The sequence below is a fragment of the Bos mutus genome, chromosome 7 (genome assembly GCF_027580195.1).
Source record: "Bos mutus isolate GX-2022 chromosome 7, NWIPB_WYAK_1.1, whole genome shotgun sequence".
In the NCBI taxonomy this organism is placed as follows: Eukaryota; Metazoa; Chordata; class Mammalia; order Artiodactyla; family Bovidae; genus Bos; species Bos mutus.
Window position 1 is genome coordinate 82,755,347 of NC_091623.1, and position 15,542 is coordinate 82,770,888.

At 55.6% G+C, this 15,542-nt stretch overlaps 1 protein-coding gene across 4 annotated transcripts; it reads right to left on the reverse strand.

The window, feature by feature from the left end:
- Nucleotides 1-488: 488 nt before the first annotated feature.
- Nucleotides 489-10,545, reverse strand: PLPP2 (phospholipid phosphatase 2). Of its 4 annotated transcripts, XM_070374217.1 has the most exons (7): nucleotides 10,427-10,452; nucleotides 7,961-8,088; nucleotides 7,164-7,315; nucleotides 6,732-7,006; nucleotides 1,598-1,655; nucleotides 1,206-1,382; nucleotides 489-958 (listed from the first exon to the last, which is right to left on the reverse strand). In XM_070374217.1, exons 1-7 carry the CDS (start codon nucleotides 10,435-10,437, stop codon nucleotides 809-811), a joined length of 951 nt encoding a protein of 316 aa, XP_070230318.1. In that variant the 5' UTR covers nucleotides 10,438-10,452; the 3' UTR covers nucleotides 489-808. The 4 variants fall into 4 exon arrangements, with proteins under 4 accessions (XP_070230318.1, XP_070230319.1, XP_070230321.1 ...); XM_070374218.1 differs by lacking the exon at nucleotides 7,961-8,088 and having other exon boundaries at nucleotides 10,386-10,545; XM_070374220.1 differs by lacking the exon at nucleotides 7,961-8,088 and having other exon boundaries at nucleotides 10,427-10,540.
- Between the last annotated feature and the right edge of the window lie 4,997 nt (nucleotides 10,546-15,542).

The following is a 15,542-nucleotide window of genomic DNA, read 5'->3' on the forward strand; positions in this document are numbered from 1 at the left end:
TTAGAATGGACTGGTTGGATCTCCTTGCAGTCCAAGGGACTCTCAAAAGTTTTCTCCAACACCACAGTTCAAAAACATCAATTCTCCTACCCACATCCAAATCTCTGGCCTGCTCCGGGTCCCCCAGCAGACACATCCTTACTGTGGAGACACTTCTCCGCCCAACCAGGACTCAGGACTCTCCTAGCCTCTCAGGCCTTGGGGGCCAAACAAGAGCAGGTACCTTTTGTTCAGGGCTCCCTCCCTCTGCAGGGTGACCCCAACCTTAGCATTGGCCTGTAGAAGACTGGACCAGTCTGGCAGTCAGCTTTCCTTCCACTTACCTCCCTCCCATAAGACCAGAGTAGCAACCCAGGCATGGCTGACCCACCCAGCTATGCCCACACCTGGGCTCAGCTGAGCCCCCGACCAGCAAGCACCCCCCCTACCCCTGCTGTAGGAACAGAGTCCTCAGAACGGCCACAAGAAACAGGTACTGATAACATTCATCAAGCAAATGCCCTATTTTACTAAAAATCCACGTATACATTACATTTTACAAAAACAGCATCCGTCAGGATCTCTCAGTCCCTTCCCTAAGCCAACAAAAGATGGGGGCTCCGAGGAAGCGTTCCCCTCCAAATGCTAGGGCTGCCCCAGGCATCCTCAGACCCCTGGTCCAGTGCACAGAAGGTGGAGTTAGTGGAGCCCCTGCCAGGATCCAGCCTGGGGCCTGTGCAGGGCTCTCACCACCATGCTAAGTGAGGGGCCTGCCGGGACCATGGACACGCTGCCCCCACCAGAGCCCCAGCTGGATGCAGCTCCGGCCTCAGGAGGAAGACACAGGGTACCCGTAGTGGTTGCAGTCAGTCTCGCCCAGGGCCAGCGTCAGCGACAGGCTGGGCTTCCGTTCCAGGTCCTCTTCTTCTGGGCAGTGCTGCGGGGGCCGAGCTTTGAAGAAGTCGGAGATGTACCGGACCTGGCAGAGAAGAGGGAGGCAGGAGCTGCTTGGGTGGGAACAAGACAGGCCAGGCAGGCTGGGCACAGTGGGGCAGGGGAGCCCAGGAGTTGAAGGGCCTCTGGGGGGATCAATGAGAGAGCAGAGTTGGGGTCTTAAGGGAAGATGGGAGCACAGGGCAAGGGTCTTGGAGAGGCAGCCCAGAGAGGGCAGGGGTCCCAGAGTGGGGTCTCTGGTCAGGGCAGGGGTTCAGGGCCTGGGAGCTCACAGTGAGGCTGGCCACCAGCGCCCCCTGCAGGAGGCCGACGAGAACGTCACTCCAGTGGTGTTTGTGGTCAGAAACGCGGGTGTAGCCCACGTACAGGGCGAAGGCTACCAGGAAGAACTGAACGGTGGGCCGCAGCAGCCGTGCCCACTTCCAGCAGAGCCGGGCCTGCACGTAGAGCTGCGGTCCGAGAGCAGAGTCAGTCGGGCACCCACCAGGCCCACCTTGCCCGCCACATGGACGGCAACCCTGGGGCCACAAGCCTAGAATCCCCAGACACGGGGCCCCCAGTTTTTATCAACATGCCAGAACTTCCACCTCCGCCCTGGCTCTCCCAAGGCCCAGGGAAGGGCTGGCCACGGCCACAACACACCAGTCACATACAGCAGACTCACCGCCAAGAATACCATGCAGTACATGCCAAAGGAGGAGTGTCCGGAGTAGAAGGACAACCTGAGAGACAGAGGGTGGTGGGGTCATGGAGTGGTGTGGAGAGGGCAGCCAGAGGATTTACTCTGTCCTCAGCCTCCAGACACCTGGCCCCCGCCTCGCCCCCCAGGGTCCAGGACTTTATGTAAAAACACGGAGAGTGCTGGATGCCCTCAGTCCTTCCCTTTCCAATTTTCTGATCATGTGGTCAAGTCTCATGGGCTTTAAGGCATCACCACGAAGCTGCTTCAGGCCCTGAAGGCAGAACCCAGGACCCACAACTGGGTCCAGACAGCAGTTCCACTTTCACTGTGTTTCTTCTCAAGATTATTTTCCACCTGTGCTCACTGATATAAGGTTTGCATTTTCTTTTTATAGAATTTCAAGTTTTAACAAAGGACATCAAAGGAGTAAGTCAAGGCTGCATATTGTCTCCTTGCTTATTTAACTTATATGCAGAGTACAACATGCGAAATGACAGGCTGGAAGAAGCTCAAGCTGGAATCAAGACTGCCAGGAGAAATATCAATAACCTCAGATAAGCAGATGACACCACCCTCATGGCAGAAAGTGAAGAGGAACTAAAGAGCCTCTTGATGAAGGTGAAAGAGGAGAGTGAAGAGGCTCGCTTAAAACTCAACACTCAAAATACAAAGATCATGGCATCTGGTCCCATCACTTCATGACAAATAGATGGAGGAAAAATGGAAACAGTGACAGACTTTATTTTCTTGGGCTCTAAAATCACTGAGGACGGTGACTGCAGCCATGAAATTAAAAGACACTTGCTCCTTGGAAGAAAAGCTATGACAAACCTACACATATTAAAACACCTACACATATTAAAAAGCAGAGACATCACTGTGCCAACAAATGTCTGCACAGTAAAAGCTATGGTTTTTCCAGTAGTCAAGTATGGATGTGAGTTGGACCATTAAGAAGGCTGGGCACCGAAAAATTGATGCTTTTGAACTGTGGTGCTAGAGAAGACTCTTGAGAGTCCTGTGGACTGCAAGGAGATCAAACCAGTCAATCCTAAAGGAAATCAACCCTGAATATTCACTGGAAGGACTGATGTTGAAGCTGAAGCTGCAGTTCTTTGGCCACCTGATGCAAAGAGCCAACTCACTAGAAAAGACCCTGATTCTGGGAAAGATTGAAGGCAGGAGGAGAAGGGGACGACAGAAAATGAGACTGCCGGATGACATCGCCGACTCAGTGGACATGAGTTTGAGCAAGCTCCAGGAGATGGTGAAGGACAGGGAAGCCTGGTATGGTGCAGTCCATGGGGTCATGAGGAGTCAGACACAATTGAGCAACTGAACAGCAACAAAGGACATCAATGGACAAGAAAGAAAATGGCAGATTGAGAGACCCCACCCCATGAAAGAGACTGGAAAACTGACAGAGCCAGACTGGCGGTGGCATGTGAACCAGAGAAAGGAGCAGACCTACCTCCCAATGCCTGAGACTGTACGGTCCTGACCAGTGCCTCCCTGGAGCACTGGCCATAAACACTGACAGCAAATGCAACAGTCACCACTGCCTGGGGCAGTAAATGCAGGACAGGAAGGCTAGCCAAGACGCCGAGAGGAAAGGCCAGGGTGAGCTGCTCTGCAGAATGAGGCTGGGAATCCAGGGGCCAGGCTGGGCCCATCAGCAAAGACCTGCCAAGGTGCTCCTCTCTCCGCTCTGGCCAACTCGCAGACGTGTCAATTGACACAGCCCACATGGCACATGTACCCTAACATATACATGTACCCACACAGCACACATACCTCAAAACACACATATCCATAGGGCACACGTACCCCAACACAGCACACAAACCCCAACACACACGTACCCCACACGGCATACATACCCCAACACAGCAATGTACCCCAACACAGCAACTCACCCCAACACACACATACCTCACACAGCACACTTACTCCAACACACACTACCACAACTCAGCATACATAAAACAACATGGCACAAGTACCCCCCACAGCACACCTACTCCAACATACACACACCCCAGTACACAGACCCCAACATGGCAGATGTACCTCACATGGCACATGTACCCCAACACACACATACCTCAACATTCACGTACCCCACACAGCGCACAAAGCCCATCTGTAAAATGAAAACTTGTCTTACGTGGATCCAGGTATTTAAGGACATATCTGTCTACTCACTAGCTTATCACTCAGCTAACAGCACAACTTCACGGCCACTCATGACAAAGAACAAAGACTTTACAAAATTAGTTCAGAACACTTACCTAGCAAACAACCAATGACAACAAACAACAAAAACAACAGAAGAATCTGGTTTCCAGATGTATGCTACATTATATGCATGTATGCTGCATTATAACATTAAAAATGCTCAGGGAAAGGGGACATGTATACCTGTAGCCAATTCATGTTGATGTATGGCAAAAACCATCACAATATTATAATTATCCTCCAATTAAAATTAATTAATTAATTTAAAGAAAACTGCCCAGGGACTTCCCTGGTGATCCAGTGGCTAAGCCTCCCGACTCCCAGTGCAGGCAGCCCAGTTCCATCCTTGGTCAGGGATCTAGATCCCACATGCTACAACTAAGATAGACCTGGTGCAGCAAAATAAGTAAATAAATAAACAGCTTAAATATATTTATGTAAAGCAAACCAAAAAAAAGCGCCAAGTTTTCAATAACAATAAATATTTATAATAGATGCACAAAGAAATGTGCGAAATGCCCAGGGGGAAAAAAGTCTTTTACTAGAAGCAGTCGCTAAGAGACTCAGATATCAGACTTACTAGATAAAGGCTTTTTTTTTTTAAGTTTGGTAGATAAAGACTTTTAATCTGCCATTTAAAATATGTTCAGAGAGCTAAAGTGAGAATGATGTCTGACCTAATAGAAGAGTACCAAAAAGAAACAGAAGTTTTAAGAAGGAATCAAATAGAAGTTCTGGAGTTCAAAACTATAGTATGTGGAAGATGAAATCACCAGAGGGGCTCAAAAGCAGACTGTGCAGACAGAAGAGCATGTGAACACGGAGACAGGTCAATTAAGACTTTTGGTCTAAGGAACAAAAAATGAAAGGAATGGAGACAGTTCAATGAACTTCAGTCTTGTGGAACACCATCCAATGTACCAACATATGTACAACAGAAGTCCCAAAAGGAGAACAGAGAAAGGGGCAGAAAGAATATTTCAAGAGGAAATGCCTAATAACTTCCCACGTTTGATGACAAACATCCCTCCACACACCCCAAAGGCTCAATGAACTCCAAACAGGATAAACTCTAAGACAGCACAGCACAGTCAAGCTACCAAAAGATGGTAAAGATCTCAAGAGCTGCAAGGGAAGGCATTCGTTGTGTACAAGAAATCCTCAATAAGATGAACAGCTAATTTCCCATCAGAAACCATGGAGGCCAGAAGGATTTCAAGTACTGAAAGAGAAAACCCTGTGAATCATGAATTCTACATGTGGCAAAATTATCCTGTAAAAATAAAAAGAAGTTTAGACATTTCCAAACAAACAAGAACCAATAAAATCCATAGCTGATATGCCTACAAGCTCTATGAGAAATGCTAAAAGGAGTCTTCCATGGAGGAATGAAGGATACTAGTCAGTAACTCAAATCTACAAAAAAGACACAAAAGACACCAGTAAAAGTAATTACAAAACATAAACAGCAGTGTGAATGTATTCTGGTGTATAATCCTATATTTCCCTACATGATTTAGAAAAGAAAAAATCAGCTAAAGAAAAAAAACTAGACTAACTGGATGATTCCGCAGTAGATATCACATTATTACGCTATCCATCTGAAAGTAATACAATGTGGCAACTATGGGCTTCCCAGGTGGCACTAGTGGTAAAGAACCCACCTGCCAATGCAGGAGACATAAGAGACGCGGGTTCGATCCCTGAGTTGGGTAGATCCCCTGGAGGACAGGGTTTCCTTGGTGGCTCAGTGGGTATAAGAATCTGCCTGCAATGCAGGAGACTGGGTTCAATCCCTTGGTCGGGAAGATCCCTTGGAGAAGGACATGGGAACACACTCCAGTATTCTTGCCTGGGAAATCCCATGGACAGAGGAGCCTGGTGGGCTACCAGCCCATTGGGTCACAAAGACTCAGACAAAACTGAGGTGACTTAACATGGCAAATATAGCTTCATTTTTTTAAAACCATATAAAACATTTATTATGAATCTATGTTGATGAGAACATGATGTATAAAGATAAAATCTGTGACAATAACCTCATAAGGGGGTGGAGACACATGGCTGCAAATGTTTTGCACAGTAAGCACCTATGAACAGAAAAAGCAGTAATGGGGAAAAAAGCAGGAATGGAGAAATTCTTTTTTAAAAGATACAATATATAGAAAACAAATAACAAGACAAAGGACATTCACTGTGAGAAAAGGATCAATCCATTCAGAGATATAACAACAAAGATGCAAGCACCTTAACTTGGAAACACTGCAGAATCCAGATCTGAAAGGACAGAGGGCGTGATTCCACAGATAGGAAATGTTCAAAACAAGCCGAGCCAAAGACACAGAGTGGGTTCCTGGTTGTCAGGGGCTGGGGTGGGGGTGACAGCTCATGGGTGTGGGCTTTGTGTGTGTGTGATGAAAATATTCTAGAATATTAGAGGGAGACGGATGCGCACCTGGGAATGCACTAGAAACCAACAAATTGTGCATATTAAGATGGTTAAATTGGTGGATTTTATGTTTGGGGAATTTTATTAAATTTTTTAAAGAAGGAAAATAGGACATCAATCAAATGAAAAGTTCACCAGTAGAGATGGTGAGAGGACAGAGCAGAACGTGAGGGTGGGGACCTGACATTTCAGGGAGGTGGGTCACCCCTCCTGACACCTCCTGCTCTGCCCCAGGGCCAGATACCCCAGCCCCAGCTAAGCTCCTTGCTGGTATGATGCAAGTACAGGCACCTCCAGGCCTTGCTCCTGCCCATTCTCTCCACCTTCTCAACCTGGCAGCTCACCCTGCAATACACAGCTCCTGAGGGCCCTTCTGCAACCCCCACCATCCTCCCCGGGCGGGGCATCTGTGGTCCAAGCACTGCCCACCTGGACTCCGTGACGTTAGCAGAGCTCCCCCTGCACACCTCCACCTGCACATACGCCGAGCAGTTGACGCGGCTCCAGTCAGGGTCACACACAGCCAGGAAGTTGGGCCGCAGGCGGCCGGTCATGTACTTGGCCAGGTCTGTCAGGGACTGGCTCACTGCTGCCCCAAACAGGAACGTCCCCACCACCTTGTAGAGGGCGGCCAGGTAGTTGTTGAAATCAGAGCGGGAGTAGAGGCGGTCCGTGTACACCAGGTAGGCTTCCCCGGCCGACACCTGCAGGCAGCAGCCGGGGTCTTCAGGGTTCCCAGCCTCTCTGAGGTCACTGGGGAACTGGGGACCCAAGAGGGCTCTCTTCCGCACAAACGCCACCCCAAGCAGGACTGGACCTGCCAACGCCCCAGCTGCCACCCCGCACACCCTCCTGCCTTACAAGGATGACAGTGGCTGTGATGATGACCCCGGCCATGAGCCCATGGGTGATGGTGTCTGGACGGTAGGGGTATCGGATGGAGTCATCTCCACAGTAGAAACCTCGCTTGTACGGAGTGTTGACGAACGTCAGGATGGCGCAGGGCAGAGCGGCTGGGGGCGTGGGAGGAGAGGAAGCCTGTAGCCATGAGGTGCTCCCCACAGCTGCTCCCCAGCTGAGCCCCACACTCAGCTGTGCCTTCATCCGGCACCTGGACCCGGCCTTGGCCTCCCTCCGGGTCTCCTCACCTCCCTGCCCACCCGACAGTCAGGAGGAGCTTTCCTCATGGTAAATGAGAGGTCGCCACCCTGGTTAAAACCCCTTGTGATTCCCCTTCATCATCAGATCAACACTCAGGTCCTGCCCAGGCCAAGCATCCACCCTCTGCACACCGCCCACCCTCTCCCACCCCTTGCTTCCCTCCAGCCTCCTCCACTCTGCCCTTCACCCAAAGCCAGCAGGCAGCCACCCGGGCCTCTGCTCACAGCGCACTGGCTGCCCAGAACAGTTCTGACTGACTCCCGTCTGCCCCATTGACCGCCCCACTCCTGGGGCCCCTCTCACAGCCTTTCTCCAGGGTTCTCACTTTGTGTAATCTGCAATCACCCTGTGATCCCTGAATGACTCCCCAGACACTGCTCCCCACAGTGAGCACCTGGAGGGCCTGCCATCATCAAGGACTATCTCTGGAGCCTTCTCAGGTGGGGCCTGGCAGAGATAAGTGTCTTCCCAGGTGGTGCTAGTGGTAAAAAACTCACCTGCCAATGCAGGAGATATAGAGACTTCGGATCGATTCCTGGGTTGGGAAGATCCCTTGGAGGAGGGCATGGCAACCCACTCCAGTATTCCTGCCTGGAGAATCCCATGGACAGAGGAGCCTGGCAGGCTACCGTCCATAGGGTTGCAAAGAATCGGACACTACTTAAGTGACTTAGCACACATACACACAAAATGAGAATGCCCTGCTTGTTGTTCTAGGGTTGGCCACAGACCAGGAACACCTGGTGAGACATCTGTATCCACATGCTGTCCCTGAGCCAGCCACACAGGGACCGGACAGCCCTGGCCCAGGCCAGGGAGCTCAGTCCAAAGGTACATTCAGGAGTCACAAGTCATGACCAGACCCTGCCTGGCACAGCCGCAGCCCTGGAGTCCAGAGGCCCCAGGAGCCAAGGGCGGCCTGGGGCACAGGGCTCCCCGCCACCCCAGGGTGGGAGCACAGAGACAAACCCAAGCAGGGTGCCCTTTGGCCCTGGCAGGGCAGGTGACGTGAAAAAGGGTGTGACCAGAGCAAGGGGAGGGCAGGGCCACACCCCCTTCCAAAGGTCAAGTTCAGGGCCCTGGGGACCACCCATGATGGTGCTGGTGCTGGGAAAGGCTCGATGAAGAACACAGAGGTCTGGCTCATGGAGCTGAGGGGCTGGGAATAAAAATAACAGGCATGGCAAGACTGGGAGGTGACCGTGGCTGTCAGTGGAGTGTTGGGCAGGACACATGGGGAAGGTGGCTTCGAAATTCAGAGGACATCTGGGGAAGAGCACCCCCAGAGGGGCGGCCAGTACAAAGGCTGGAGAGTCTGGAAAGCCGAGTGCTGGGGGGAGCAAGGTGGGGTGAGCAGAGGGAGCAGGCTGGAGACAGAGGCTGAGGAGCAGAGCCCTGCAGGGGTGGGGAAGGGGGCTAGAAGAGGCTGAGAAACCAAGTCGAACCCCACTCGCAGGGCCTGAGCAGAGCAGGGGCTCCCATAGCAGGGGGGCAGTGAGTCAACCTCCAACTCCCGTCCCCCAGGCCCAGCCCTTTCCCCTGGAGATCCTAATCTCCAGGGTCAGAACTGGGACCAGGCTCTCCTGGGATTCAGGAGTCCGCTGCCTCCCTCTGCCTGAGCCGCTCCGGATCAGGTGTCCCCGCGGCAGACACGCCAGAGGTTCCTGACCTGGTGTCGACCCCCGTGTTTCCCTCGGGGCCCTGTCACCATCTAAAACTGAACTGCTGCTGCACTGAAGCTTCTAGACTGGGAGCTGGGTCCGCCTGGGCCCCAGTCCCTGGCACACGGGCAACCCCACCCAACCTAATCTCTACTCAGTCACCCCTGGCTGTGTGACCTCCAGAGGGAAGCCAAACATCCCTGGGTGGAAACTGGGGGACACAGCAGCACCCCCTCACAGGCTGACTGGAGGAAAAGGTTTAATTATCACAGGCGTCATAGTGTCTGGTATACAGTAAGTGCCACAAAAATGATTAAAGACGTGCTCAGGAAAGGATGCCCAAGGTGGGCAGACACACACAACCCCCTCTCCCAGGACTTCCAGCTGCCACCTGGCCCTTCCCAAAAGGGGTCTCTTCTGGAATTTGGGGGCAGGCACTGCCTCGGCCTGCAGCCAGGGCAGACCCCTCCCGTCCCAGCGGAGGCGCAGGAACCAGACTGGGGGGAGGGCAGTTGAGGCTGGAGGGGCCCCTCCCAGCGCAGGGGTAGAATTCCGGGGCCATTGTCCGCACAGCCCCGGAGCAAACACTCAGCCTTTGTTTCCGAGCCCCGGGGGGGCAGAGGGGGCTGGGGCTGCCCCTTCCCCCAAACTGGCCCGCAAACCCGCCCGACAGGTTTGATTCGCGCCACCCCGAGGCCCCCCGTTCGACAACAGCCGGGGGCCCGGTTTCTCTCCCGGACTCTCTCCCAGCTCTCCCAGGCCCGAGACCGGAGGGCGAGTGTTCGAATCCCACCACCGCCCGGGCGCCCCCGGCCCCGGGGCTCCGCCCTCCCAAAACCAGCCGACCCGAGCCTGGCGCGCGGCGGAGGGCCTACAGGGGCGCCCCGCGGCCGCGCCCCCCGCCCTGACGGCCCCACCCGGCCGCCGCCCGCGTGAATCACCAGCCCGGCCTGGCCAGGCGAGGCGGGCGGTGGAGGGGGTGGGGGTGGCGAGCGGCCCCGGAGGCGACTTCCTGCTGCTGCGGAGGGGCAAGGGGCACCGACCCCTCCGACCGGAGGCCCGCGGGGGAAACCAAGGCCCGGGAGGACGCGAGCAGACGTCGGGGCCGGTGGAGGGGGCGAGGAGGTGACCCAAGGCTCCGCCCACCTCCGGAGGTCTCCAAGGGGTGGGGGCCCCCGGTCCTACAAAAGTTCGGGGGGATCGGGGACGGGGCCGCCCGGGAAGGGGTCCCCCCACGCCCCCAGGCTCCTGAGGCTCTTACCGACCAGCACGCACAGCACGTCGAGCAGTACGAAGACCCACCTCCGCTCCATGCCGCCCCCGCCCGGGCCGCGCCCGCGACCCCCGGCGCCCGTCCCACCGCGTCCCGTCGCGTCCCGGCTGGGCCGCAGGGTCACATGGCCTCGGAGCCCGGCCCAGCCAGGGGGTGGGGAGTGGGGGGAAATGAGGGGGCAGGGCCCGGGAGGGGCGGACGGGGCGGGGCCGCCTGGGGAGGGGGCGGACTCTGCCCCCGCCCCGCCCGCGGCCCGCGGGGGTGGGGCGGGGCGTGGGTAACCGGGTAGGTACCGGCCCGCGACTGGAGGAGGGTTGCGGGTCTAGGAGCTGGCAGGGTCGCCGGCGCCCAGCACGCCCCCCGCCCCCAACGGGAAGCTGAGGCCGGGGGATCGCCAGTCCGGGGTCACCCCGCAGCGTTCGCGTCCGGCCGCACGCCCCGGGCACCCACACATTGGATCGTCTGAGTCTGGTCGGGAGAAAGAACGAACAAACGAAGGAATGTGTGAGGGGCAGCCGGACAGGCCGGCAGGACGGGGCGTGGAGGACGGAGCTCGTGTACCCCAGGACCGTCCCTGCGGGCCCCTCGGCGCGCCTCGGTTTCCTCTTTGGAGCACTCGAGCCCCTGTGTGCGCGTCTGAATACTTCTGAACCAGGAAGTGTCTACAAACCGATGGGGCGTCGTGGCTTAACTGTAGGGTTTTTTTCTTTCCTCTTGGTGCTTAAAATCCTGGTGGCCCTTATACATCCCCGGCATTTGAAAGTCATTTCCTCAACGCCCACCCGGTTTGTGCCAGGCCCTGCTCCCATGTGGCACACTTCCCACCCCCGTTTACAGGGAGCAAGTCGTGCCCAGAGGACTTGCTCACACACTGCAAAGGGTAAACTTAGGGTCGTGTCCTACGTCCCCTCCAGGTCCCAAGGACTAAGCTGGGACGTGCCGGGGTTCGACACACCCGCACTGGATTCTTTGGGCCGCAACCATATGAGAGGCGTTGAGGAGTGTCACCACCTCCGGGAGAGCCCTGGACACAAGAGGACACGCGAGGTTCTGCCACTGTCTCAAAGTCACACAGGGAGAATAGGCAGGGCTGGGGTTTGAACCCAAGCAGTCTGGCCCTAGCCCCACCCCCGCCAACAATCTGAAAACAGATGTTCTGGACTGTTTTTTTTTAAGAGATGAAGGGAGCCAGGTCCAGAGAGGAGCATCCTCCAAGGTCAAGCAGCTGAGAGGTGGACTCAGTGCCCCCTTCCTGACGGAGCGGGGGTCGACAGAGAGGCAAGGTGTTGAGGTGGGGGTGACAGTGCCCAGTTCATCTATGGCTCCTCCATCCCTGGACAGACGGTGGGGTTGACATGGTGCCTCTGGGCCGAGTCCCCGGAACCCGGGAACGACTTTCCTTAAGCAGTTCAGCAGACTCCAGCACCACCACCACCCAGCCCCTACACACACTCAGAATAACTCGGCCCACCCCCAGGACATGAGCAGGTTCTGCATGGAAACTAGACCTGGATTTTCCGTCTGCAGTGTGGCAGACAGTGGGAGGCACGTCCCAGCAACCCCCGCTTTCAACCGCATACCCAGGAGCTGGAGAAGGCACATCCTCAAAACACAGCTCCCTCCCTCACCCCTGACTTCCTCCCAGGCGTCCCGAGGAATCAGATTACTCGCCCGCAGGGCTTCCCTCGGTCTGGGCGGGGGAGGGGCTGTCGCCAGGACCTGGTTCAGGTTGGGAGGTGGGGGAGCTCTCGAAGTCCTGGACTCCGGCTGACGCGCTCCTGCCCCAGTAAGTCTCTGCCTCTGCCCATTGGCTCCTCCGGCTGCACTCACACAGGGAGGGGCGGCCCCGTCCGTCCGTCATTCATTCATTCATTCGTCAGTTCACTCATTCAAGCGGCGGAACTACCTGACAAAATACCTGTGTAGGTGCCTGAGTCACACGTCACACGGATGATTTCCGGCATCTTTATTGGTCACTTTCCACATCAGCCTGGCTGCGATCGGGTGACTGACCACCCCTCTCCCGTGGTCTTGACACTTTCAGTCAAGGGTAGGGAGGTGCAGCACGGTACTGGCATGGATGAAATGAGCACCTACTGTGTGCTGGAAGGGGCAGCCTGGGGGTGGGGCTATGGGGTTGGGCCCAAGAGTGGGAAGGAGCAAGAGGCCAGGTGGCTGGACAGAGGGCTGCCCTCCCTTCCCTGCTGACGTGGGCAGGAATGGGATCACATGGTGAGAACAACACAGATTCGGGTCAGGGCTGGAATTAGGGCTAGCTGGGAAATCCGCCTTGGGCCGAGGCTGACCCTGAGGACAGAGCCCAAACTGGGAGGCACTTATGTAACTGAGCCCCTAGAGACCTCACCTCCCCTCTTGCCTGGCAGTTGGCTGCTTTGCTGCACCTGAGGGACTAGGGGTTGGCTCCAGTGTTATAACGATGCAGGAAGAGGTGCCTGGGGGTGAGCGGAGAGGCTGGCATAAAGCAGGTGCCCCCCACCCAGTGCACCTCCAGCCCTGCCCCTCTGCACTTCCCTTGGGGCTTAGACATAAGAGACCCGGGTTCGATCCCTGGGTCAGGAAGATCCCCTGGAGAAGGAAACGGCAACCCACTCCTGTATTCGTGCCTGGAAAAGTCGCAAAGAGTAGGACACGACTAAAGTGACTTAGCACTGCAGCACTGTTGCTCCCAGGACTCAGCACGACCACCCAGTCAGGAACTGGGTGACCTCCAGTTCAGCCCCAAGTCCACATCCAGGAGCTCAGGTCCCGGTGACATCGCCCTTCATGCAGGCCCCCTCCCTCCCCTGCTGTATGCTCAGTCTGCTTCTGCTGATCCCCAGCCTGGAGCTTTAGGAGGCAGGACGGACCGACCTGGCGCTCCACTGCTGCTTCAGAACCCAGATGAGTCCATGAGCAACGACTGGCCCAGTAGCCAGAGCGAGAGCTCCACAGGATCAACACAGGCCCAGAGAACTGTCTCCACCTGCTCCTCAGAGAGTGAGAGAAAGCAGGGCAGTCACACGCTCCCATGGCACCCCTCCGGGACCCCCACCCCCCACCAAGAAGCACACAGTGCAGACCTGGAAGCACTGGAAAGCCACCAACCCTGGCTCCTCCAGGCAGGTGGTGACTGGTGAAGGAAAGTGGCACGGGCAGCAAGGGAGACTAAGAACCCCCTTTCAAAGATCCCACTACCATCCTGGGTCTCACCCCCTGGGGACAGCCCATGGGAACAGACCTGAGTGCACTTCCCAGGAGCTCACACAGGCCTGGATCTGAGCCCAACACCACAGGAGGGACTGGGGGCAGCGTGCACAGGCAGTACCCCCCCAGACATCTCCATACTCCAGCCACCACTGCCCACCCTCCCAACTTTACTGCCCAGGGACCCACCCACTGGACCCCCAAGATGGAGGGGAGACACAGGCTCCAGAACCTCCTGGCTGGTGGTACAGGAGTGGGCTCTGCCAGATGCTGAGGCAAAGTGACAGCCCAGCACAACCTCAGGGTAACACCGGGGCATCTGCGGTACCAGGAACCTGGGCTTCCTGTCCTCACAGCAGCCCAGGATGAGGGCTGCTGGGTCTAACAAGTGCGTGCACAGGACTCGGGTGAATCTGAATCCCAGGTGAACAAGTCACTTTTAATATAAGTATGTCCCAAACACTGTATGGGCTATACTTACCCTCAAAGATTTGTTTACCTGATTCAAATCTAAGTGGGAGTTCTGTACGTCATCTCAGAACCACAAACCAAGAAAATATGAGCTGTGGGGACAGCCCAGTCCCATTCTAGAGCCCAGGGTCCTGGGCCAAGGAGGACAAGGCCCTAGCCCAGAACTGTCCATGTGTAGCCACCTCGTCCATCCCACCCCCACTCCAGGAGCTGCTTGTGGGCCCAGCCTCTAGTGTGGCCTAACTGATGGCTGGCTCCTTCAACAGAGTGGCTGGGACCAGGGTCGCCTCCTGGCATGTGCTCTGGGAAAGGCTCCCCCAGACTGAGCACCCACCTCCCCTTGTGTGGTTAGAAAGTATGTCACAAAAGAGCTCCATTCCAGCTGTGAGGAGAAAACGCTGCATGAACTAGAGAACCGTAGCAGCAAAGGTACAGTGGCACTTCTGTCTGTGAGAAGCCCATCCTAGAGGCCAGTGCAGGCATCTCCTAGCACTGGGATAGAGCAGGGAACCTGGGTGCAGGCAGTGATTCTGCCTGCGGGTCTGGGATAGACACCAGTGGACCTGCAGATGGGCAGGCAGGGCCAGCTCAACATCAAGATGCCTAAAGCAGGGGCTTCCCTGGTGGCTCAGTGGTAAAGAATCTGCCTGCCAATGCAGGGGACACTACTGAAGCCCATGTGCTACAGAAAGCCCGTGCAGCAACGAAGACACAACACAGCCAAAAACTGATTAACCAGTAAGAAATATACAACGTGTGTGTCAAAAGTGGGCCAGGCAGTGGCCAGTGGCAGCAGCAGGAGGGCGAGGGAGCAAGCAGCACAGGGAGGACAGGACAATGCACAGTCTGAGGACAACCTGGGCTCTGCCAAGTAAGTGGGGACCCAGAAGCAGAGCCCAGAAGGGGCAGCAAAAATGACTGACAAGCCAGCCGGGAAGCCCCATCCCCACCCTCCACCTCCCCATCAGGGTTGAAATGCACGGACCCTCAGGTCCTAGGAGCTCCACAGAGGATAGACACCAGGCACACCACATCCAAACGTAAAGAGAAAATCACAGTCGGAAAGAAAAAGATGTCGTGTTTGGGAAACACAAGTGAGAATGACAAACTTCTCATAACAAGACGAGCCAGGAATAAATGGGACATCAAGGATGCCATGAGAAGAAAAAGCCAACCTGAAATGTTACCATTGTTCCGGCACAAAGTCATTTCCAACTCTTATACCAAGTTTAAAAAAAATAAGTGCTTGAGAAACAAAGGCAGGGTGAGGACTCTCAGCCATCAAAAGCCAAGAGAAACCGGTGCAGTCTCCCTGTCCAGCCCATCCATCTGCAGTCTCCCAGCCCGTCTGCCGCCTGGCACCCCCACCTCTCACCCGCTCCCACAGGCAGGTCCATCCCCATCAGGTGCCAGCTCAGAATTGCCTCCACTTACCTGACAGCCTCCCTTGCACCATCATCGAGACACAGA

Excerpts from the sequence above, each read along its gene's own strand:
- PLPP2 (XM_070374217.1), bottom strand. Across the intron at positions 7,316-7,960 it reads TATATCTCCTGCATTGGCAG|CCGCTCTGCCCTGCGCCATC; the intron begins GTGAGTTTTTTA and ends CCACGCCCCCAG. Across the intron at positions 1,656-6,731 it reads GCTAACGTCACGGAGTCCAG|GTTGTCCTTCTACTCCGGAC; the intron begins GTGGGCAGTGCT and ends TCTGTCTCTCAG.